Source organism: Sceloporus undulatus, chromosome 3, assembly GCF_019175285.1.
Source record: "Sceloporus undulatus isolate JIND9_A2432 ecotype Alabama chromosome 3, SceUnd_v1.1, whole genome shotgun sequence".
NCBI classification, from domain to species: Eukaryota; Metazoa; Chordata; class Lepidosauria; order Squamata; family Phrynosomatidae; genus Sceloporus; species Sceloporus undulatus.
In genome coordinates, this window is record NC_056524.1 from 21115488 (window position 1) to 21139504 (window position 24017).

Here is a 24017-nt window from a genome sequence, read left to right on the forward strand (position 1 = left end):
TCACATCATCCAGCCCACACAGGAACCGAAGAGATCTTTCCTTTTCCCATCCCTGCCCTGAACTGTAGTTATCTTGACCATGGATTATTGAAGCAAACCAATTTCATAAACTGTGGTCTGACGTTAGCTTGTTTCAGTAAAGTGTGGTTATGACTAGCTGCAGTTTGTCTGGATAAAGACATAGTGTTTAGCTGTAGTTAATCAAAAGCCAAAGCAACACCTTCTGATCTCGTCATGGTTGCCCTGAAGGGGGGATAGAGGCAAATGAGCTTAGTGTTCAGATATGGTTCCTGTTTTGGAATTAGATACATGCTGTAAATGAAGACTAATTTGTTAATCACTGAATCCAGAGCAGATGGTTGAAGTGTAAGTTTAAAACAGTTACATTTTTAAAAAATATCAGCATATCAACTGAGAAAAGTCTTTCTTTAGGCTGCACTTGACGTTGTATGCAGATGTGTGTAACCTTATCCTGACTGCAGTTTTTTAACATGAGAAACTACTTCTGGGGGCCAATTGCGATGGTTTCTGCTCTCCAAATTATTGCCCACATTTGGCTTTTTCTCCACATCCTTTGGAATTAAATGTGGAAAGGATTAAGCAGTCCCCTGCCTGCTACTTGTCTAGTCTCAATCACTCATTTTGAAATGGCTGTGCCTTTTTTTTTTTTTTCAAAAAAGGGGGGGAAATGCTTCTGCATACACTGTTTAATGTGGTCCCTAACTGTATGCTTTAGAATAGTTTGGCTTTATGCCTTTCCCATTATTTTTTCCCTCTACTATGAGAGAATTTTAGTAAACATGAAGCCTTGTTTTGGAGAATGATGAAATTGGGCAAATGCCAGGGTTGCATAAGAAGAGCAAAGGCCTTGTGACCCAAATTGTGCCACTGTTAAAATGTTGCACAGATCACCCAAAGAAAGCAAGGAAGCATGTGAAAATTCTCAGCGTTGCCACTCTTCTAGATTAAAGGATCAGGCTGCTCTCAACAGGGATGTTCAGTTTGTTTTGATGTTTGCACTATTTACTTGTGAATGAGGACTTCATGTTCTTGTATGTATGTGCCTTAAAGTTTCCTGTTGACCCATGAATTTCATAGAGTTTTCATAGGCAAGAACTATTCATAGGTGGTTTTGCTAGTTCTTTCCTCTGAAATATAGCCCATAGCTCCTGGTATTTGTTGGCAGTCTCCCATCCAAGTACTAAAGCACTGATCCTGCTATGCTTCTAAAATCAGACAAGATCTTATACCTTATACTATCCACATATCCTATGGCCTGCCTTCCATACTGGATGTGGGCTGAACTAGGACTGCTTCCTGCTGTGCCTTTTACAGTGGGCCCTTGGTATCTGCTGAGATTTGGTTCCAGGACCCTCTGTGGTTACCAAAATCCATGGATGCTCAAGTCCCATTATATACAGTGGCATATTAAAATAGTCTCCATTGTATAAAATGACAAAGTCAAGGTTTGCTTTTGTTAATTTATATTTTTTTAGCTGTGGATGGTTGAATCTCTGTATAAAGAAGCTAAGAAGTCTGACAGTACAGTAAAATTATACTGCTTCATTCATGCAAGTTTAGAACTTTCAGATGGTCATGTCTTCAGTTTGCAGCTCTTGCCTGTTTTACAATTGTTTCTTCTTTTTTCATACTAAGAACACCCTTTGAGGAAAAAGGACAGAATATCTGAATAATAGCTTCCATTTGCATAAGTATCCGCCATCTGGAAACATCCTGAGGGGGGGAAAGCTCAACAAACTGTGGAATTCATTTGGCTTGACTCCTCCAAAGTTCTGGGTCTTATATTTACATTTACATGTTGAACATTTATTGAGAAACATTTAAAACCGGGTTGAGCAACTCTGGTAGGACTGGTGGAGAGAAAAAAAAAAGGGGGGGGGAGGCAGATGTGATGGCTGGTCACTTGTGGTTTTTATTTTTGTTTGGGGTGCACTCTTTTTGGACCTGGGGGGCTTCCTGATCTCAGCAAGTCCAAACTTGCCATCCTAGGAGGCCTCCAAAAAAAACAAAACAACAACACCAAAACACAGTATCAACACTGGGCAGGCCCACAGGCTATACTCTGTCCATCCCTGATTTAAACAAGGATGAGGAGCCTTCTTTATATTTATTTATTTCATTTGTATGCTGTCTTTCTCCCAGGAGGGACCCAAGGTGGCTCACAGATAAATAAAAAAATAATTACAATTTTTCAATAAAATTCAGAACAATTAAAATTCTTAATGAACGATATGAAATCACATAAAATATACAAAAGTTAAAAGCATAACTAACTGGCTTGTTCATATAAGGAGATACAGTCTCTCAAATAGTCTGGACCTCAGCTCTATAGGGCTTTATAGGTCATGACCAGCACTTTGAATTGCGCCTGGAAATGAACCAGTAGCCAGGTTTCTGCAGTAACTAAGAGTACTTTTGCACATTTAAAGCTTGTGCACGAACTGTGCCCATTTCTTCAGATGTCAGAAATTACTATGGTGGTATATGCCTTGGTTACATCCTGGTTGGACTACTGTAATGTGTCTGCTTGGGGTTGTCTTTGAAGAGTGTTCAGAAACTTCAGCTGATCCAAAGAGCTGCAGCCAGGGTATTAACAAGAACAGGTTACAGAGACAACACAACACCCCTGTTGAAAAAGTTTTACGGGCTACCAATTTGTTTCTGGGCACAATTCAAAATGCTGGTTATGAGCTACAAAGCCCTATATGGCTCAGGTCCAGGCCATTCAGCAGACTGTATCTCCCTATATATGAGCTGGCCAGGACTCTGAGATCATAAGGAGAGACCCTTCTCTTAGCCCCACCACCACCACAAGCATGATTGATGGGGACACAAGAGAGGGCCTTCTCAGTGGTGGCCCCTGGACTGTGGAACTCCTTTCCAGGGAGGCCAGAATGGCCCCTTCCTTGTTGTCCTTCCACTTGCAGGCTAAGACCTTTCTGTTCAGACAGGCATTTAAAACAGAATGCTTTTAAAGAATGGGCTGCGGTGTTACATTTTTACCCTTTTAACTATATTTTATTCTTTTAACATGTAATTTGTTTTAATATATGGAATAATTTAATGCTATTTTAATGTATCTTTTTGTATGCTTTTAATTGTACAGTTTTTTAATATTGTAAGCCATTTTGGGAGAAGAGTGAAATCTAAATAACAACAACAACAAAATAACAACAGCCATTGAAGCTGTTTCAACAAGGGAGTTATATGCTCCATCTAATTGGCCCCGGTCAGCATTCTGACTGCGGTGTTTTGAACCTGCAGAAGTTTCTGAACAGCTTCCAAAAGCAGCCCCACAGAATGGGTCAGTAGTCCAGATGGGATGTATTCAAGGCATGTGTCACTATAGCCAGATCTGACATCTCAAGAAATTGGCGCATCTGGCGCACTAGTTTTAGCTGTGCAAATGCACTCCTGGCCATTGATGAAACCTGGGCATCCAAGCTCAGAGTGGAGTCAAGGTGCACACCTAAACTGCAAGCCTGAGATTTCAGAGAGTGAAATCCAGCACAGGCAAAGTCCCTATTCCCTGATCTGCCTTATGACTCACCTTACGAGCCTTTGCATCACCAGATGTTTTGCACTACAGTTTCCATAATCCCTTACAATTTACCATGCTGTATGGGACGTCTGAGTGCTAAAAGTCTAAAAATCTGAAGGGTCAAAATTTCCCTGCCCATGTCTAAGACTACTTATCACACTGAGACTCTCTTTATCTTTCTATGTGACTCCTAGCAGATGCACTGGAAAAACGTCAAAGTAACGGCACTAACCTACATCACAAGCTGGTCCAAATTTTGTGACTAGATCAGAGGATACTCACTACATGAACAGTGTAACATATCTTTTGAAAAAATATTCAATACTAGGATACAAGATATCAATTGAATACATTTCAGAATTTAAGGATGACATTGCTGCCATCTAGTGCTAAGTTATTGTTTGTCTTCAGTACAGAGCAGGATTTATTTTTTGAATAAGTGTTCTAAAAATGGAAATTTGCTGAAGCCTGGCTGCACAAACATGACATTTTAGTAGTATGTTTCTGTGAACTGAGTTATATAAAGTGTATGTGAGGAAGATGTCAAGACAGAGTTTTAAAAAATTAAAAATTGCATTGTAGGAAATTTTGCCAAGGTTGTAGCTAAGATTAGCCATATCGGTAAAGGCAAAATAATTGCTAGATATATCAGTTTGCAGATTTGTTGAGGTTGTTTTATTACTGTATATCTATCAGTTAAGCTTTACTAATTTGACAGACAGATAAAACAGCACATAGTGTGGCATTTGGAGAAGTGGTTCCTCTTGACACGTTTTTCCTGGCTTTGGAAATTCTCTTTTGAACCCAGTTTTAGAGTCCAGAGTTTGAAAATTATATCTATATGGCTTTTTTTATATTACAGTGGTCCCTCCAGAAATTTTACTGTAAGCTTTGCATTGGATTAAGACTTCCTCTCAATAAACGAAAGATCTGCTTTTGTTTGCAAAAGGAAATAGGATCCAGCAAAACCTTCCCTCGGGAGGAGGGAGATGGGTAGGAATGAGAAGAGCAGCTATGAAGAAGTAGAAGAAATCCCAAGGAATAAAGATATGCAACTGAGCACTAAATGTAGAATTGTAGAAACCATTGTATTTTCCATTAACATGTACAGATGTGAGAGCTGAACAGTGAAAAGAGCCAAGAAAAAAATCAATTCATTTGAGATGTGGTGCTGGAGAAGAGTGGACAGCCTAAAAGACAAACAAAAGGATCCTTAAACAGATAACGTCTGAACTTTCCTGGAAGCCAGGATGATCAAGCTGAGACTATCATACTTTGGCCATATCATGAGAAGGCATGACTCATTAGAAAAGAAAATGATGCTAGGAAAGGTCAAGGGAAGGAGAGAAAGACCACATGCTAGATCGGGGTAGGCAACCTTTTTGAGCCGGGGGCCGGGTTGCTGTCCCTCAGACAACTGGGGGGCCGAAGCCGGGGGGGAAGCTTCCACCCTCCGGGGCAGAGCCACATGCCGGGGGCGGAGCTTCCACCCTCCAGGGGGCGGGGATTTCTCTGCTCCCTTTCCCGACCTCCAGCTGTCTGAGAGACAGCTAGAAGTGGGGGGGATTGGGAGAGGCAGTGACAGGCGCGCGCCTGCTCCTCCTGCCCTTCCTTGCCCCTCAGCTGCCCCTCAGAGACAGCTGGGGACCAGTAAGGGCCTGTGAGGGGCAGGAGCAACAGGCGCGTGGCCCCTGCTCCTTTCCTTGGGGCTTTGCCAGGCCTGAGGTGTCCTCTGAAGGACACCTCAGGACTGCTGAAGCCCCGTGGGGAGGAGGAGAACGAGGCCGGCAGCCCCTGCTCCTTTCCTCGGGGCTTTGCCAGGCTTGAGGTGTCCTCCGAAGGACACCACAGGGCTGCCGAAGCCCCATGGGGAGGAGGAGGAGTGTGCCCGCCCTCTCCTTGGTCCCTTCGGCCAAAAGGGCTCCAAGGGGCCCTTTCGGCCGAAGGGGAGGGAGGCCGAAGGGAAGGGCTTGGGCACCCGTCCTAGGCCGTTCCCTTCGGCTCTTCCCTTCAGCCGAAGGGAAGGGCGGCCGCCAGAGCCCTGTTGGAGGGGGGGAGCCCTGTTGGAGGAGGACCCCCGTCCCCTTCCTTCCCTCCCCGTGACTGTCTGGCAGCCTGCCTCTGCGCATTCCTCCTCCACCTCCTCAGCCATGGAGGCCGTCTGTGGCCCGCCCTCCTCGGCGCCCTTCCTGCCGCTGCTGCCACAGTACCGCCTGGTGTTGGCAGCAGTCAGCGGCAGGACTGGGCTGGGGCCGGTCCGGGCACCTCGCCAGCCCAGATCTGGCCAGCGAGCCGGGGGTTGCCGATCCCTGTGCTAGATGAATACGACTCTGTTAGGGAAGTCATGGGTATTAGGGCCCTGTACAGACTGGTGAATTGCACCGGCCTGGGGCCGAAATTAGGGCTCACTAGGGCTGGGCATTCACACGCGCCCAGCCCTACTATCAGCACCTGAGCACCATATTGCCACGCCCCCGTTCACACGGAGCATGCTATTATGACGCACGAGCGTCCAAGTGCCCAAACTGTGCTTGCCAGAAGCAACGGCATTATGGTGCAGGAGCACCATTATGACACCCCTAAAAAGAAGCCACCTGGAGTGGCACCGACGAGGGGCAAAAACGTGTGATATGGGGCCACCCATCTGTATCCCCCCTAAGTTACAAAACCTAAGCAGAGCAAAGGCAATTAGCAACAACAAAAGCAATTTTTTATAATCCTGTTTTTCATTGAAGCCCACAGCACCACCTCTCATGCTCTTCTAGATGGTTCAGAACAGGGTGGGAAGTAGTGCCAGGGACTGCAAGGAGAAGGTGAAATGGGAGAAAATTGTCACCTTTCCCCTTCTTCCAGTTCTAGCAGAACTTCACCAACTCTGGATCCAACCAATTTTCTTTAAATAGTGTATGCCCTTAATTTTCATGGGCGTAAGAGTTCTTTTGAACTCTCTCAAAAAACAGCTGCCAGCTTTTAGAATTAAAGAACTTTGGAACAAGTTGGTCCTCTTGGGAAAGAAGTTCAAACATGTAGTATTCCATGCTCTCTATATCAAGCCAAGGTGGCCATTGGCCAACTCGATCCTGGTTCCTGTTTTGCTATTCATTTTCCCATGTTAAATAATCAGAGGTGGAAAGGCAGCTATAGAGAATCCATTGTTCATCTGATCATCATGACAGCAGACTCTAGCCACTTTTAAACCATGGGCAGGAATGTGTGCAAGTAATGTGGTAATTGGGGGGTAATATCAAGAATCTGAGAAATACGGCACAGAGGGACAACTGGTTCCCCAGCTAACCTCTCTGCATCATTAAAACAGATGGCAGTGGCTTCAATTAGAATGGACCCAATGTCTGCCCTTCGGTACCACTCCACTTTCTAGCTTGTGTGTCAAAAGGCAATAGATATTGGACTGTTCCACATTACTGCTGAACAAACTTATCAAGTGTTTGCGTCAGTAGATATCCTGAGCTACCTTTGGCCAACTTATCTAATGATGTCAGCCCTCCATGTGTAGCATCTAGTACACTAGATTGGTATTCACTGCTAATCAAAATGTGACTCGAATTGTGGCTTTGTGCACTTGTCTTCTACGTATTGTATCTCCTGATTTTTCCCCCTTTCAGATTCCTATTTGACCTTTCTCTTCATGCTTCTTATTCTTCATTTCTCCACTCTTAAGATGGCTTGTTGCCATCTTAGATCCTGATGTGCCCTTTTGTAGTTCCTTGGTTTCCCCACTGTCTCATGCCTTGATACATAGAAGTGCCAGCCAATTATTGGAAGAGAGCCTTATACATACTTCCCTGCTCTGAGACATCAAAAAGTCTGGCTTCAAAGGGTTTCATCACTACTACAGATTGCTCTTTATTGTCCAACAGAATTGCCATAGAACACCTTGTATCTTCTCCCCTTAGGCATTATATGTTTTTCACCCCTTTACCATTTTAACGGATGTCTATTGTATTATACTTCTGCTCTATAATGTGCACAATGACTAATGCTTAATTTTGAATTGTCTTTTTTTTAATCTTTTCAGCTTTTGGCATTTCTTCAGGGCTTATTTACATTTTATCATGAAGGATATGAGTTGGCTCAGGAGTTTGCACCATACAAGCAGCAGCTGCAATTCAATTTACAAAATGTAAGGCTGAACTGCATTTATTCTGACTTTTTAGATAACTGAACTTCACCTGTAACAAAAGCAATGTCATCTGTGCTTTGTTGTGATGCTAAACTCTTTAGGACGCAAATCAGGGAAGCTCATGCATAAATATTAAAAACTTCACATACTGCTTAAGTCACGTCAAGTTTCATCCCTTCGCCTTGGGAAATCCAGTTATTGACATAATGTCTTGGAGCTTTAAATTACTACAACTTGTTCTGCCTGTAGTTCAGAAAAATAATCCTATTCAGGATGTCTAGTAAGTCAAATGGACGTAAGCATGTATACAGCACACTTCAGATACAGAGTGATATGGATGCCTTCACACATGTGATTTGCCTACAGGCAGGATTGTGTGGACTCCACCCTGAAAATGAAATTTTAAATTATATGCTACATCAATCCAATTTCTGAAGCAAGCAAAATCAAATTTTACACCTTTATTTATTATGCATATTGAGCAACATTGTTCATTTGTCCCTATTGTACAGTATTTACTGTTTTGCTAATTTTAGTCATGTTAAGCATAAGGAAGAGTGGTAAGTTGTAAAGCTACTGAGAACCCACCCCAACCAGTAGAGGGAGGGGGGAAACATCCACCTGCTTTTTGGGCTTATTAGACAATAGATGTTGGCCACTCTTTAATGTTAGGGTGGGACAAATTTGGGACAGTTTTCTGTCCAGGGATTGCATGGATTAACAAAAATTCAAGATAAAACAGCACAGAAATAAAAACAGAAATGGCCCAAATCCCCTTCTGCAGAGATATAGTGCTGGGAGGGATGTTATGTGAAAGCTGAAATTCAGGGAGTAGAATTTTATGCCAGCTACTATAATCTGGAGTGCCCCCCTTCACTCTCAGAGAATTATAGCTTACACCTTGGCCTGCACTTTAAAATGAGAAAATGAAAAAGACACAGAGGTGCATCTGCACTGTAGAAATAATGCAGCTTGACACCACTTTAAGTGCTGTGGTTCCATCCTGTGGAATCCTGATATTTGCAGTTTCACAAGGCCTTTAGCCTTCTCTACCAAAGAGTGTGGGTTCCTTATAAAACTTAAAATCTCAGAATTCCAAAGGATGGAGCCAAGGCAGTTAAAGTGGGGCCAAACTGCATTTTTCTATCATGTAGGCATATCCTGAAAACCTAATTAAACCTTGGGAGGCTGGACTTGATTTTACAGTACTAGAAGTGGGTCCCTACTGCTAGAATGGTTCTATTTCCAAGCCACTATTTCTACTATCCATTTGCTTGACATCTCCTTCTGGACAAGGGATGGGCAACTGGTTCTCCAGATGTTTGGTTGCCTACAATTTTCATCGACTGTAGCTAATATGAAAAGTGGAGAGGGATTATGGGAGCTGCAGTCCAGAAACAACCTTATAGTTGCCTATTCCTACTCTAAAGTAATCCACAGTATTATCCAGAAGGAGAAGGCAAATGAAGGTTGTTGTTCTTTCCTGTTACATTCAATACTGCTTGCACAATTACAACAGGGATGAACTAGAAATTGTAGGGCCCAGGGCTGTGAGACTCAGCAAAAGGTCCCCCTGCCGGTCTTTACATGTATTCAACAAAACCCTAACAGTACCCCAAGTAAGGAGTAATTAATTGGAAATGCTCAGACAGTGTTTTGGTCTGTTTGTTTTTATTTTAAATTATAGCAATAGCATGTACATTTCTATACCGCTTATCAGTGAACTCGGCACTCTCTAAGCAGTTTACACTCATGTATAAGCTAATTGCCCCCCACAAGCTGGGTACTCATTTTACCAACGTACAAAAGGGTGGAAGGCTGAGTCAACCTTGGAGTCCTCCAGGATCAAACTTACAACATTGTGGCTGCAGTACCGGCATTTTATCCACTGCACCGCCAGGGCTTCTTTTTTATGTAATCAGTGGAGAAACAAGCTGGTTATATTGTGACTTGTGGTCAGAATTGCATAATCTCTGTGCAAACTATCTAGACAGGCAGTGAGAGAGGTTGAAAATATAGCCCTGGCCAAGACTATAGACCTCATTCAGAAACAAACTCCACTCATTGGGCCCGAACAGACAGGCCAAAATAAAGCTGCTTCGGGTCACTTTGGAGGTATGCTGTTTAAATAACACATGCGTCCTAAGAGGTCAGAAGCCGCGCCAAAGCCACGCTCCAGTCCTAAGAACTTTGGCGCAGCTTCTGACCTTTTAAGATGTGTGTGTTATCTAAATAGCATACCTAAAAGGTGACTTGAAGCAGGTTTATTTTGGCCTGTCTGTATGGGCCCAGATGTCTTCATCTGTTTGTTAGAGGAAGCCTGAGACTTTTCTTAGACCATCTTAACAAGGATAAGTTAGTATGCTGTGCAAAGACCATTTTCTTTTGAAATGTCTCTATGTTTTTTAGGTAATGTTTCAAAGTCCAGTGATATGTGGCCAGAGCCAGTCACGTGAGCTTTTATCTTCTGCTTTCCACCCAGCTGGGTTCGGAACAAAAAAATAAGAAGTGCCTAGATAATTAGCTTTATTCGTAGAGTAAAGGTGTTTAAAAAAAATCTTGCACTTAGTGAGAAAGGGTGTCTCAACACTCTTATTGAGAAAATGGCAAATCGTGTGGGATTTCTCACACTTTGGGAGTGAAAAATTTGTTTGCCGATAGATAGATAGATAGATAGATAGATAGATAGATAGATAGATAGATAGTGCAGGATATGATGCATTTGTGGCAGAATACTTCTGCACACACCCTTTCTTGGTTCAAATTTTAAAAAAATAGGAAACAGTCCTGAAGTATGGAAAGTCTTCAGAAATGAATAAAAATACTCATGATCTCACCCAGAAGGGAGGAAACCTTTGAAATTATTTGTTTTTACCTATGAGAAAACAAGACAAAACAAAAACTTACATCTTTATATGGAATAAATCCAGGTGGAAGCAGGTTGTGTGCTTCTGTGTGATGACACAAGAAGTATGCCTGAAAATGTGGCTCTCTCCCAGAGGTGTCAGAAAAGCAATGCTAACTTGAGGGAAATATTTGGAAATGTCAGAAGTAAAATCTGATATTTGGCCATCACCTTGGATCTTTGTTTTCAGCAGAAATGTAAAAAAATGAATTCGATGGGAAAAACAAAGATGCTATCCCCAAAGAAACAAGCAATGTATTGAGATTATAATGAAACACTTGGTTATAAAAGCACCAGAGGTCACTGTTGCTTCGTTACACAGAAACATTCCTGTTTCATATTTTGTGTCTTGGTATATAGTAGTGGATGGTAGTTTTTATTTTTAAGAATTAGCGGCAGTAAGTGAATATCTTTTACCTGAGCCACCTCTTTGGCTCTCTAGGGTCTTTCAGGTTAATATCCTGGCTGTTACCATGTACCCATCAAGACACTACAGCTTCAATTTGTACCAAAAAGCAATTCAATGTCAAGTCTGGCCTTATTGAATCTGTTGGGGAAGAAAGGCAGAGGGATTTCTATCTTTTGTTTGGATCAAAAATTTGTTACAAAATTCCCAGGACAAATTCATTGGATGCTCCTTCCAAGATAGAAAGTTTTCTTTGATGCCACACTCCAAGCATTAGATGTTGTTGACATCTTTACAGCTTCTGTTTAGTCCTCTCATGTCAGGTTGTCTCTTGTATCTTACCAAATCTGGTAGTATTCACTGAGGCCTGCAATGAAATATTCATGCTTAAGAATTAAACATGATGTTCATCCTTAACAGTGCAGTCTTACAATTCTCAAAAGCTTTCACAATATGATACTTGACAGTTACTATGTAGAGAGATTATATGGCAGAATTATACAGTGGATCAGCACTGTATGAATACATTCCCACTGAAGTTTCTGTGATCATGTTTGGCTTGGCTATGAGTTGCATGCAATTTCATTGTTGTTCTAAAGCAGCCTTCCCCAATCCAGTTCTGTGGTGGGCTACAAATCCCACCATGCCCATGTCAGGTGCACTGGCCTAGTGGGATTTAAAATCCAACACATCTGGAAGATACAGGTTGGAGAAAGCAGCTATAAAGGAAAATAAGTAGAAGCAACATTATAAAGTAAAGTAAGTAGAAGCAAAGTTTATTCCTGGCTCTGAACACACAGCTCCTTTGGAGCAAAATAAAGACCCAAGGTCACCCCCACACCCTTCAGCTGAGATACTTCGCTGCACCATGAATAATGCACATGGTGCAAACTTTGAGACTTGGGCACGTTACAAACCGCCATAAGGGATGTCCTCAGGATGTCCTAGGTTTAAAAAGGGGCGTCACTTCTTGACGCCCCCAAGCCTGATACGTCCTGAGGACGTACAAGATGGCGGCGCCCCATCTACATGGGGGCCGCCATGATGGCGTCATGAACGTGCCGCCTCCAAACAAGGCGGCGCGGACATGACGGCGTCATGCTGTGCGAGGGGGCTTAGTGCGCCCTTTCGTTGGAGCAGGAAGGAGCTCCGAAACGGAGCTCCTTCCTGGTCTTGCGTCGCTGGGCGCAGCCTTTAGATGGTTGCACCCAGTGACGCAAGGGAGAAAGGGGCCAAGCGGCCCCTTTCTCCTCCTCCCAGCCGCTGCGGGGTGTCCTTGGGGCTTGAAGCCCCAAGGACACCCTTTTCCAAGCCTCGGGGAAGGGGCCTTTTGCCGCTTCCCCGCGACCTGGAAAGCGGCGGATCAGGGCCTCAGCGGCTGCCCCTCTAGCCACTGAGGCCCCGATCCAGCAGGGAAAGGGGCGGGTGCAGGCCGCCACTTTTCAGCGGTCTGTAACGCACCTAACTGAGAAAGAAAGGAGTTGGTAGTTAGCCTCAAAAATGCTACAAGTTCCCTTTGCATACTCATCCACACTAACACAGCTGTGTGGACATGACGTTAGTGGAATGAATTGGACATGTTATAAGTCTTCATTGCTGCTTCTTCAGGACTGTATCTCATTTGTTTTTTGAACTTTGGAGATGTGTAAAACAGAACAACGGAAGAAAATATTAAAAACAGAAATCTTAAGGAAGCTAGTATCTACATTATATTAACACATCTGTTGAAAATCCTGCACTTTTTGGCTTCTTGTTTCATTTGTGGCTAAAAATAATAAACACACAAAAAGACCACTTGACATGGATGTGATAATGCTGTTGCCTTAAGGAGATGCTTGTTTTGTAGCAAAATATGTTTCCCATTTAATGTACTTAAGAAGTAATGCATCAATCATTTTTTTGGCTTTTACCAAAACCACTAATGGTGTTTTGCAGCTTTGAATACATATAGAGCCATGAATTACTTTGCTTATTTTATTACTAAGCATTCCTGCGTCACATGGAATTATTAAAAGAATTAATATATTGGAGTTTTAGGCTCTATTGATAGGAAACCAGTCAGTACCATTACATGTTATGTTTGTGGTTGGTTTTTGAACACTTCGTTTGTGTCTGGGTTTTGCAATACGGAATGGCCCATTTAATCCACAAAATAATTTCTTCTGAAGACTCATGCACAGTTCTTATTACACATATATGGAGGCAACATGGAAATTCTGAAAGACTTACATTGATTCAAATTCAAAATCCTTTGTATATGGAAATGAAGTGGCAAGTCCAATTTTAACTATGGTCATTAGTGGACAAAGACAGAGGAAACTAGCCCAACGTGAGGGAATAGATTAGTGTGGGAAACTGAGAGTGATGTGTTCAAAAACTGCTGTTCTGAAGCCTGAAATGGGATGCCCAGGGAGGTTGAAATGTTCTACCACTGGGTTTTGGGTATTCCCATTGCTACTGTCAGATTTATGTCCATTTATCCTCTGGTGCAGGACTGACCTGTTTGCCCAATATAGAGTGCTGAAGGGCATTGCTGACATAGTAAGGCATAGTGTCAGCAATACCCTTCAGCACTCTACATTGGAGAAACAGGCCAGTCCCTGTGTCAAAGGATTAATGGACATAAATCAGACATTAAGAATCTCCTTGGGCATTCCATCTCAGACTTCAGAACAGCAGTTTGTGAACAAAGGAACTACAAATTAAGATTGGAAAGAGAAACAGTAGAATTGGAATTCATCCACAAACTACAATCCATCAGCAATGGGTTGAATAAAAAAATGGTTTCCTGGCACACTACACACATTTCAACACTATCTAACCCCCATTCTCATGAGGAAGTCCTTGACCTTCATATCACTCTCTGTTTCCCACCTGAATCCATTCTCCTCACCTTGGGTTAGTTTCCTGTGGTCTTTGTCCACCAACAAGTATCAATAAAACTGAACTTGCCACTTCATTTACAAACGCAAAGAATTTTGAATTTGCGTTTACAGTCTCACACACAAATGGCATATATATGTTAAGGAAAATGCAACATGGGACATACAGTAGTAGAAATAAAATACGTATGTGAAAGTCACAATGACTAAGCAAGAGCAATTAAGAAGCTACACAGGTGAAAAAGCTAATGTAATTTAGAAGTCTTGAAAGCCAAGGATAGAATTGTAGAATGTACAAGTGGAAACACCTGAGATTCATTAAGTGTACAAGGTGAAATGATGAAATTCTTAAGTATGGGTTGAACTATGTGAACCAATCAAAATGAATGTACACACCCACTGCGTGGAAACTGACTGGTGGGTGGTGATTAACAATGGCTATAATAATTGCTATGTTTGCCAATGTATTTTGTGGGTAGTTGTGGATAGTTGGAGATTGTAGAGTTTGTGAGGGCATATAGTTTTTGTATATAGTAGAATAAAGTAGATCTTTTATACAAGACTACTGAGTTGTCTGGTGTCTTGAGTGAAGATACAAGAGCCAGCAGGATCCTGGAGAAGTTTAGAGACTTCTGAGGAAGAAGAGTGAGAAGGCTTGGAGAGTTTGTCAGGGTCTTCAGCCTATTCTCTGAAACTCTGCTGCTTTGGAGAAAAGCATTAACCACTTACCAAAGCTGGTCAGCACCGCTGCATAACAAGGTGGTGAGTTAGAGCCAGAGGTGAAGAGCTACAACTCCCATCATCCCTGACAATATATGTGTGTCTATCTCTGGCTTTCCACTCCACCGAATCCATCTGAGGAAGACTTAAATCTATGCAAACTTCTTTCTTTCAGTTAGTCTCAAAGGTGCTACCAGATCTGTCTACATACTGATTCTACAGAACAACATGGCTAAATCTTTGAATTCATAAAACAGATTTATGAAGATCAAAGAATATTGTACTTCTTTGACATCATTAAAAATCATAAAGGCCCAAAACAGACAGACCAAAAAAAGCAACTTCCAGCCACATTGGGGGTGTGACATTCAGATGATGCAACCCCCCCCCCCCCAAAAAAAAGAAAGTGGCCAGAAGCTGCTTCAAGGGCACCAAAAGGAATGGTAAAAATGATCCTACTGGCAGCCTGTTTTGATAGCAGGTCATGCAGTCACCATAGTCCTGGTTGATAACAGCCTGATTGTTCCAAAAGCTCACTTAATGATTTCATTAGCTGTAATAGCTTAAAGCAAGGTTTTAGAAATTTGGTGAAATTGTATATTGTGGTTTTTTATTTTTATTTTTTGGATTCTCTGATAGATTTATATATGTTCTGTTCAGTTCACCTTTATTACAGTATAGATCAGCACAAGGTTTCATATGTGAATGATCTCAGCTGCTTTTTGTCTCTTTATATATGTCTCTTTATATATGTTTTATTTTTTAACCATTTCATTCATGTTTTGTTTTGTTCAGCTTTCTGAAAGGTTGTACACTGAATGATTTTTCAAAGAAATAAAACTAGAGTCACTGTTACTGTGGATTAGTATAGGAGTGATTAACTTAGTAGTATAATCCTGTTTAACTCAGTTTGCTTTTACTACCATTTCCTTACAACTAATGCCAAAGACATAGGAGTTGGTCATTTAAGACAGCATGGATAGAATCCTAATTCATCATCATCATTGTCCCCCCCCCCCCCCCGGTATCTTGCTACTTAGACGCGGAATAATTTTGAAAGCACGAGGCAGGAAGTAGAACGACTTATGCAGAGAATGAAGTCAGCAAGTCAGGATTACAGACCACCAAGTCAGTGGACGATGGAAGGCTATCTTTACGTTCAAGAGAAACGTGAGTAGCATGTAGGTCCGCTCACAACTGTGCATGCAGGAATGTGGCACTGAATAATACATTGTATTACAGAATAGTAATTTCATGTCCTGTTATTAATGCTGTCAATTTTTGTATAAGGTTTGATTGGCAGGAAACAATATACGTAGAATTCTCATAAATCCTGATCAGGCATGCTGGCAAAATGTTTACTCTGCATAGAATCTGAAAATCTGAAGTGAAGAACCTATTCCACATGTGGAGAATGCAGTAGGGGATAGTGGAAAATCAGGATACAGAATGATATTGTATGTCTCCACACACGAAGCTCTCTTCTTCAGAACTCTAAATATGAGGAGTGTGATAGTTTCTTAGAGCTGATTTCTATTTTACAGTCATCAGGGGAGCTCCGCTAGTGTATGTTAATGTCCAATACAGCCTCAGTGATAATAGTTTTTTAATAAGCTCTAATATAGGTGGGGATGTATCATCATAGAATTATAGAATTGTAGATTTGAAAGATATGTAGTCCAGCCCTCTGCTGGTAGCAGTTTATATCAGCTGAAGCATGCCTGCCAGGTGCTCATCCATCATTATTTTGTGAGTATGGCTAACAGGAGCTTCTGTTGACAAGAACTGTGAACAGGAAGCCTCCCACTGTTGTTGTCATGATGTTGTGTGATGAGAACTTGAAAACATTACACCTGGAGCAATGTTCATAACTGTAGGGTCCCATTTTTGTTTTCATTTTGTTAGAACACTGGTATAACAACTTTAATACAGATCCTGGCTCCAAGGTGTTCACACTGCGGCTCATAGGATCACATTCTAAAATTATGATCGCAATAACAATGCAGTTTGAGTTTATAGTTGACTTTCTCACTATTGTGTTTTACTGAGTACTTCTATTAAGAAGCATATGAGTTAAAGAAGAGTCACTCCCTCCCAGCTCAGTCTCTCCCTCCTTCTCCCTATGTTTTTCAAACTTCCCTGCTTTAGAAATGGTGGCAGATTGTTCTGAGCAGTTTTGTACCCTTTAATTGACTGATAATAATAAAATTCTACCAAAAAAAATCCCCCTGTTAAGTGGAAATTACCTTGGGTGTCATTAACAGGACAGCAAGGACAGAGTGAAATGCTGGGCACATGGGGTGCTTCATTAAATAGTGAAAGGCCAACTTGACATGCTCTTGTTGAAGAGGAAAGGATTTGGTCATTTGTTTAGGCTAAGAGAATGACACAGACACTATTGTGGTTGCAGAAAGGAAAGCATCAGATTTTTCACTAACATAGGAGATTAGGCTGCTGATTGTTGAGAATATAATCAGGAAAAACTCTACATGATGTTTTTGTCATTGTGAAAGGTAATGATGGGTGTATGTACTGTCCCCAAACTGGAAAACTGGATTCATTTGCCACACTTTCTGTAACAATCTCAGCATAAAATGCATCATTATACTCATTCTCTCTACTCTGGATGTAGATAAATCTTATTATTATTATTAGATGCTGTCATATCACTTAACTACTCCTGTCTGTATGACAAATAATGGTAGGAAATATGAGATGAAACATCTACTTTTTTAACATCTTATTTTCTCTTTGTGGGTGAATGTTCCTTTCTATACATGATGCTGAATAATGAATATAGTTTAGCTTTACAGGTGAATATAGTTGTCTGCACCAGCTAAACTGGTTATTATGGGACTCTTGGAAAGATTACGTAAGTGCATTCGGGCATACAACCAAGTGGCTATTAGACATAATAAGTCTTAAACAGTATACTATGTGCTAATGTTTAAAAAGGCTACCCAGGCTGCACCTGAACTGCAGAAATAATCCAATTTGACCCCACTTTAACTGCCATGGCTCAATGCTATAGAATTATGGGAATTTTATTTTATGAGACATTTAGGCTTCTCTCAGCTCTGGTGCCACAACAAACTGCAGTTCCCAGAATTCCACAGCACTGAGCCATGGCAGTTAAAGTGGTGTTAAACTAAATTATTTCTCCAATGTGGATACAGCCCTAGATAATCTAAAATTAAATTCCTGGCATTTAAAATTGGTTTTGTGAAAAGTTAATTTTTGACTTGTGTATGGTAACATTATACACAAAGCAGTAGAATTTACAACGTGGAGCATTGGGGAAAATGCACTGACAGTAACTTCTGTGACAAAACAAATAGCTTCCATATTTTACCATGATTATTTTTTATCAGACAGCTTTTGTTCTAATAAACATAATGATTTTTTCCTTTTCTTTTTTATCTTTAGGACCTCTGGGATTCACTTGGATAAAACATTACTGTACCTATGACAAGGGATCAAAAGCATTTACAATGAGCATTTCTGAACCAAAGTCTGGAGGGAAAGTGGTAAGCATTATCACATATTGGAGAAGGAGGAGTAGACACGGGCTTTTCATCCACTGACAAAAATTGGGTTACATACAGGAAAAGAGTTAGCTATGTCCAGACCAGTAAGGCTTATAATCTGGTTAGGTAGGTCCAAACCAGAAAGGTTGTATAGTCAGTTAAAAAAAACCTAGATTTCATGTTGATCGTGGTTAGAACCAAACAACCTTCTTTAAATGATACAACAACCCAGGGAAGTTAGGGGAAGTGGCTTCTTGTTGTGAAGAATTTGCTTGTAGCCTGAGTGGCTAACTAAATCATAAAAATTTGCTGTGTGGTTTTTGTTTTTGTATCATGTCATCCAAACACAATTTCTTTTCCTTTTTTAATGGCTTGTTTCTCTCCCAGTATCAGACAATACAATAAACAAGCCATGCAGCAAAGCTTTGTTTAAGCCGCTATCAGTACAAGCAGGAACAATCAGGCTTGATGCTTGTAACTGTTAAGCCAGGATTCCTGCAGATACCTGACTTCTTGTGTTGTCTGAACTGGCATTTGTACAACTTTTCCCACAGAAAAATGTCTACCTCCAACATTCTTCAAACATACAGTCCTTGTGTACACTCTCCATCTGGATACGTTTGGTTGAACTATCTTTCCACTTAATTGCCTTTTCTGTAATCTTTTTTTAATGAATTAGTGTAATTGTACTTAGGCCTTCAATTCATGTAGACCAGCGATTCTCAAACTTTGGTCCTCAAGGTGTTTTGAGCTATTGTTTGACCAGAATTGATATGATCGATAAAATAAAATTTATTTAAATTCGATAGCACTCCTGACATATGTATGATGTTTAACTAACATTTTGATGACTGATCAACCCACTTTCCCTGTTTCTGCTGTTTTGTAGAATGGTCTTGTCCCAAGTACACCAGAAGTGTTCAAGTTGAAGTCCTGCATACGAAGAAAAACAGATTCAATTGACAAACGCTTCTGTTTCGATATTGAAGTTGTTGAAAGGTTTGAGACTTTAAAAATGCCTGGTCAATATGTACTGGAAACTGTCACAGGATACTGGGAACTGTAGTCCAAAAGAATATATTTCCCAAGCTCAGATTATCATTCAAATAGCCCTATAAGCAAGATCTTGCTTATTTGGCAAAAATGGATTTTGCATTTTAGCAAAAATGCAGAAGATACTATATGAAAGGTGTTAGTGACATAGCAACTGAAGTAAAGACCATGTAACTCACATAAAAGACAATAATGAAATGTTAAATAAAACAATAAATCTAGTTACATAAGCTAATCAGTGCATAATAGAAAGTGAATTATATACATTAAATATTAAACCTGAGTGGGGTGTATCATCTATTTTTAATTAATAATTTCAAGCATTTTAAATTCCAACCTCATGCCAGGAGAAATGTGGGAAAGTAACTCAATAAACAAGTATGGGGAGGAGTCATAAAGAGTCCAAAACATTCTCCAAATTTTAAAAAGTGCATATAGGTCTACAATATGGAGAATAATTTTAAGAGCAAAATGGGTTTTAGACCCAGCTTCAGGAAGGAAAGTTAGAGTAGATAAAAAGAAAATAAAAATAATTAAAAATATTTAGAAAGCCAAATGGCCAGTATCTTCATTTTGAGAGCAAGCCTCAGCCATGCAACAAAATTAGTTACTTGCATGAAAATGATAAGCAACACCAAGCAGCTACTTTCCTTGGTTTCAAGCAAAGACATATAAAACTGTTTGGCCATAGTAACACTTCTAGGGGTAAAAAAAGAGTCCACATAAACATTAGGAAAGAATTTCCTAACTGTAAGAACTGTTCAAGAGTACAATTGATTGCATTGGAGTGTGATGGAATCTTGTTTTTGAGGTTTTAAACAGGCTGGATAGCCATTTTTCAGGAGTACTTTGTATAATGGTATATTTCTGCATGACGTGGGCTTAAACTAGATACATTTTGGGCTCCCTTCCAATTCTGTTATTCTAAACATCTGCATGTCATGATCAGGTGTTGCTTTCCTCCAATTCAAACTACAGTGGCTACTTGGATCCAGGACCCCCGTGGATACCAAAATCCATGGATATTCAAGCCCTTTTATATAATGGCATAGTAAAGTGGGGTCCCTGATATAAAATGGCAAAATCAAAGGGTTTTTTAAAAATTATATCTTTTTAAAAATATTTTCAAGCCCTGGATGATTAAATTGGTGAATATAGACAGCCAGCTGTAGTTCTGTATTATTTCATTATTGTGCCAAAATGTACAAACCTTCTTTGATGTGAAACATCATTTATACCTCTGTTACCAGAATTTAGGATCAAAACCGACTGGCCTGAAAAGCCGGTCGTGGAGGCGTGGTGTTTTGATGGCACATGCCCTTAAGATGCTTAGAAGCCGCCCAGCCAATTAGATGGGGGCGACTTCAAGGCGCCTAGGGGTGTGGCATTTTGATGACATGCCTCCTGAGCACCTGGAACCTGCCTGGGGGGTTGTTCTGGGCTGCCTAAGGTGAGTCAAAACTTGTCCAAATACTGGATCTTTTTCATTCCTCTTTGGGCTGGTGGCAAAGGATGTCTTTGGGACCATGCCGTTTGTTTGCTGCAGTCCTGAGGTGTCTTCGTTTGAGATGGCTTGATGCGGCCCCTTCATGGCCATCTGTTTCGACCCCAAGAAGACATAAATAAATTTATTTCAAAACTCTCAGTATGCTGTCATTTTACCATAAATCTGCATTTTAATTAATGCAAAAACCATGGATTTTAGCTTTAAACATGAGATCTCAATAATGTACAACATCGTATAGACAAATACATAATAGGACCAACACTGATTGGCATCACTTTATAAAGTGGCATTGGTTAAAAAAAATCTGCTCTCAGATGGCATTTTGACATTGTGTGAGAAAATCAACAAACTATAAATAAAACAATTAATGAAAGAAACGTTTTAAAAGATAATTTCTTGACTGCTTGACTTATTTTTTTTTATTCCATACCAAAATAAACACTTGACATTCTGCCCGCTGACAATCCCACTTGTGACACAGATTTGCTAAGTGGGTGGTAAAAACACTCCCCTTCGCTTAGCTGGCTAAGTAGCTGTCCACACTGGACCAAAGGCTCATGTTTCCCCTAGCTTCGTGTTTTCCTGTTTGCACAACATAGACCAAAATCCCAGGGCCAGGATTGGGCCGGATCTCATGCATCTAGTCCTTAACACAGATCAATTTTACCCCTGGTTTGCTGTGGCATTTCCTGGAAACTCCATGGCAAACCCAAGATATTTGCTCCCCACACGCATCTTACCTTTCTGCACTGTTGCTCCTGCTGGGAAACCCCCCATTGGCATGTCTGACATGGAAACAGAGTGCTTGATGTTTCTGTATCAAACATGGTGATGGGGGGGCTTTCCAGTAGGAGCAACATTGAAGAAAGATAGGAAGCACGCACCAGTAGTAGGCTCCCGGGTTGATGGAGGGAGGGTGGGTAAACACCCACCCATCCTCACACTGCCCCCAAAGGCCAACCAGGGTGAATATCCAGGCCAGAATAGCATGAGCTCAGCCTGTGCTTTCTTGGGCCATCTGCTCAGGGCCTAAAGTGCTTTTACCAGAGCATGTCCTCACTCACTCTATGAGATCTGCTGCTTCTCCTAACTTGTCAAGAAGTATGGCTTTTCTAGAATTTTGCAGAGCAGTTATAAAACCACAAATAATTATTCAGCACCATTTCCTTGATACCTGTGCTAATGGGAATATTGTCTTGGTGCATCTCCACCTGCTTTACCTGGTCAACTTAGTGCTTCTTCATATGTTTTACCTGGTCAGTTTACCGATCTCTCCTCATATATGTGGTGTACTGTGAACATGACAATGAAGAACAGTAACAGTACCTATAACTGAAGTTCTTCAGGAGCTCACCTGTGCGTTCACATAATCACTGTGGTAAACAAAGTAGGACTGAGCAGAGACTAGTGTTAGAATGTACATAAGAGGAGCAACCAGGGTCACTGTAAACATCTCAGATTTCCAGAAGGCTCTGAGTTGTTTGGTTTGGGCAGGCACAGACCTCAATTGCTGCTCTGGGTCCCAGTCCTGGGAGAAGAGCGGGATACAAATAAATAAATAAATAAAATTGCATATAGGCAGCCTATCCTCCAGTGTGATGGTAAAATTTCCCCACATGCTTGTTGATAAATACATTTCCCACCAGCTGTTTGAAAAGTAGGCTGAAATGATAGGGGATGTTTTTATGCATTGTACTCATCTTAATGGAAGTTATTTTCTTTTATTTATTTTGAATTTGGTTTTCTTGAAAAGGCCTTCTTGACACTGCAGCATATGTCTCCATTTGAATTTGAGGGTTTTGTTTTTGTTATTTCATTTACTCTGCCACTGTATTTAATTCATTCTGCTTTTGGCCTTAGAGAATGCCACTTGGAGACTTCTCATCATGAGATAACACTTTTTATAGAGAAAAAGAATTCAATTTAATTCTAGTACCTAACAGTTTTTCAGCTTTTCCATTTTACACTTTCATATTAAAATAAGTGTTCAAATTTGTGAAAAGTAAATAAATAGGGTTCTCTTCTTTGTATGTTTTCTTTTCTAAATAGACACGGGATCATTACACTGCAGGCTTTCTCTGAATCCAACAGGAAGCTCTGGCTGGAAGCTATGGATGGAAAAGAACCAGTAAGGAAACTGTTCTATAACATTGTAGTTGTTCTTAGAACAAAATAATAAACATAGTGTTTAAAACCTTTAATATGATTTCAGTTCAACCTGACCCATTAAAAAAATACAAACCTACATTGTTATATATTTAATTTAATATTTAAGGTTATTAACTAAAGTTTTGAAATGTTTATTTGTGGGTTTTTCGGGCTATGTGGCCATGTTCTAGAAGAGTTTATTCCTGACATTTTGCCTACATCTTCTCTGAAGATGCTAGCCACAGATGCAGGTGAAGTGTGAGGAATAAACTCTTCTAGAACATGGCTACATAGCCCAAAAAACACACACACAAAAATATGGATGCCGGCCACGAAAGTCTTTGACTTCACTTTTGAAATGTTGCCATCATACCTCTCCTAAAAGAGAGGGTTGTAAATAGGATATACCATTGAGAATGTCCTATCCCACATTCTCATCTTTTCCAGCTTGAAGACAACAAACAAGGCATGTCTTGTAGCTCACCATATTTTTTGTAAGAACATGTTTGTTGAGGGTGTAAAAAGTTCAGATTGCTATTTTCTTAGAAAAACTGCATAGAGATGGAGGTGAGAGAGGAGATTGGTGAAAGCTTTGGTAAAATGGTCAGAAGGAGGAATCTTCTTTTCAAGAAGTGATAATCCATTTGGGGCTACCTTGTTACTTTGAAAGGATATCACAGAGGTATCATACTGCAAACTGTCTGGAAAGAGAAGAAAAATTCTTTTGTCTCTTTTCATAATATTATGACACTGAGTCACCAGAAGAAAATGGCCGTGAAGAAGTGCTTCACAGAACACATAAAGCCAACTGCAGGATATGGTGATTCGCACTTGGTTGGATAAAATACATTTAGATGTTTTTTTAAAAAATGTGACACACATACCAGTGGGACTGATCCTCTGTGCCCATTCTACACTTGTGTTATTTCTATAGAGTTCTAAGGGTAATAAAATCAGATTGCTCTACCTGAACTCCCTGGAAGTTAGAAAAACAACTGTGATAGAGCCTGATACAATTCACTTCTTTTCCTTTCCCTTTTTAGATTTATACTTTGCCAGCTATTATTAGCAAGAAAGAAGAAAGTAAGTTTACTTTTAATTATCTGTAGTTTTTAAGTCTGAATTTTTATCCAGTGTTTCTTATATAGAGTCTTCATCAGAAGTTG

At 40.6% G+C, this 24017-nt stretch overlaps 1 protein-coding gene across 1 annotated transcript in view; it reads left to right on the top strand.

The window, feature by feature from the left end:
- The window catches only part of ARHGAP42 (Rho GTPase activating protein 42), a 204912-nt gene that overhangs the window by 140732 nt on the left and 40163 nt on the right, over positions 1-24017 (top strand). The window contains exons 7-12 of the mRNA XM_042457785.1: positions 7599-7703; positions 15657-15786; positions 18043-18143; positions 19033-19142; positions 22753-22831; positions 23895-23934. Of these exons, the coding sequence (XP_042313719.1) occupies positions 7599-7703; positions 15657-15786; positions 18043-18143; positions 19033-19142; positions 22753-22831; positions 23895-23934 (565 nt within the window). The remainder of the gene's footprint in view (positions 1-7598; positions 7704-15656; positions 15787-18042; positions 18144-19032; positions 19143-22752; positions 22832-23894; positions 23935-24017) is intronic.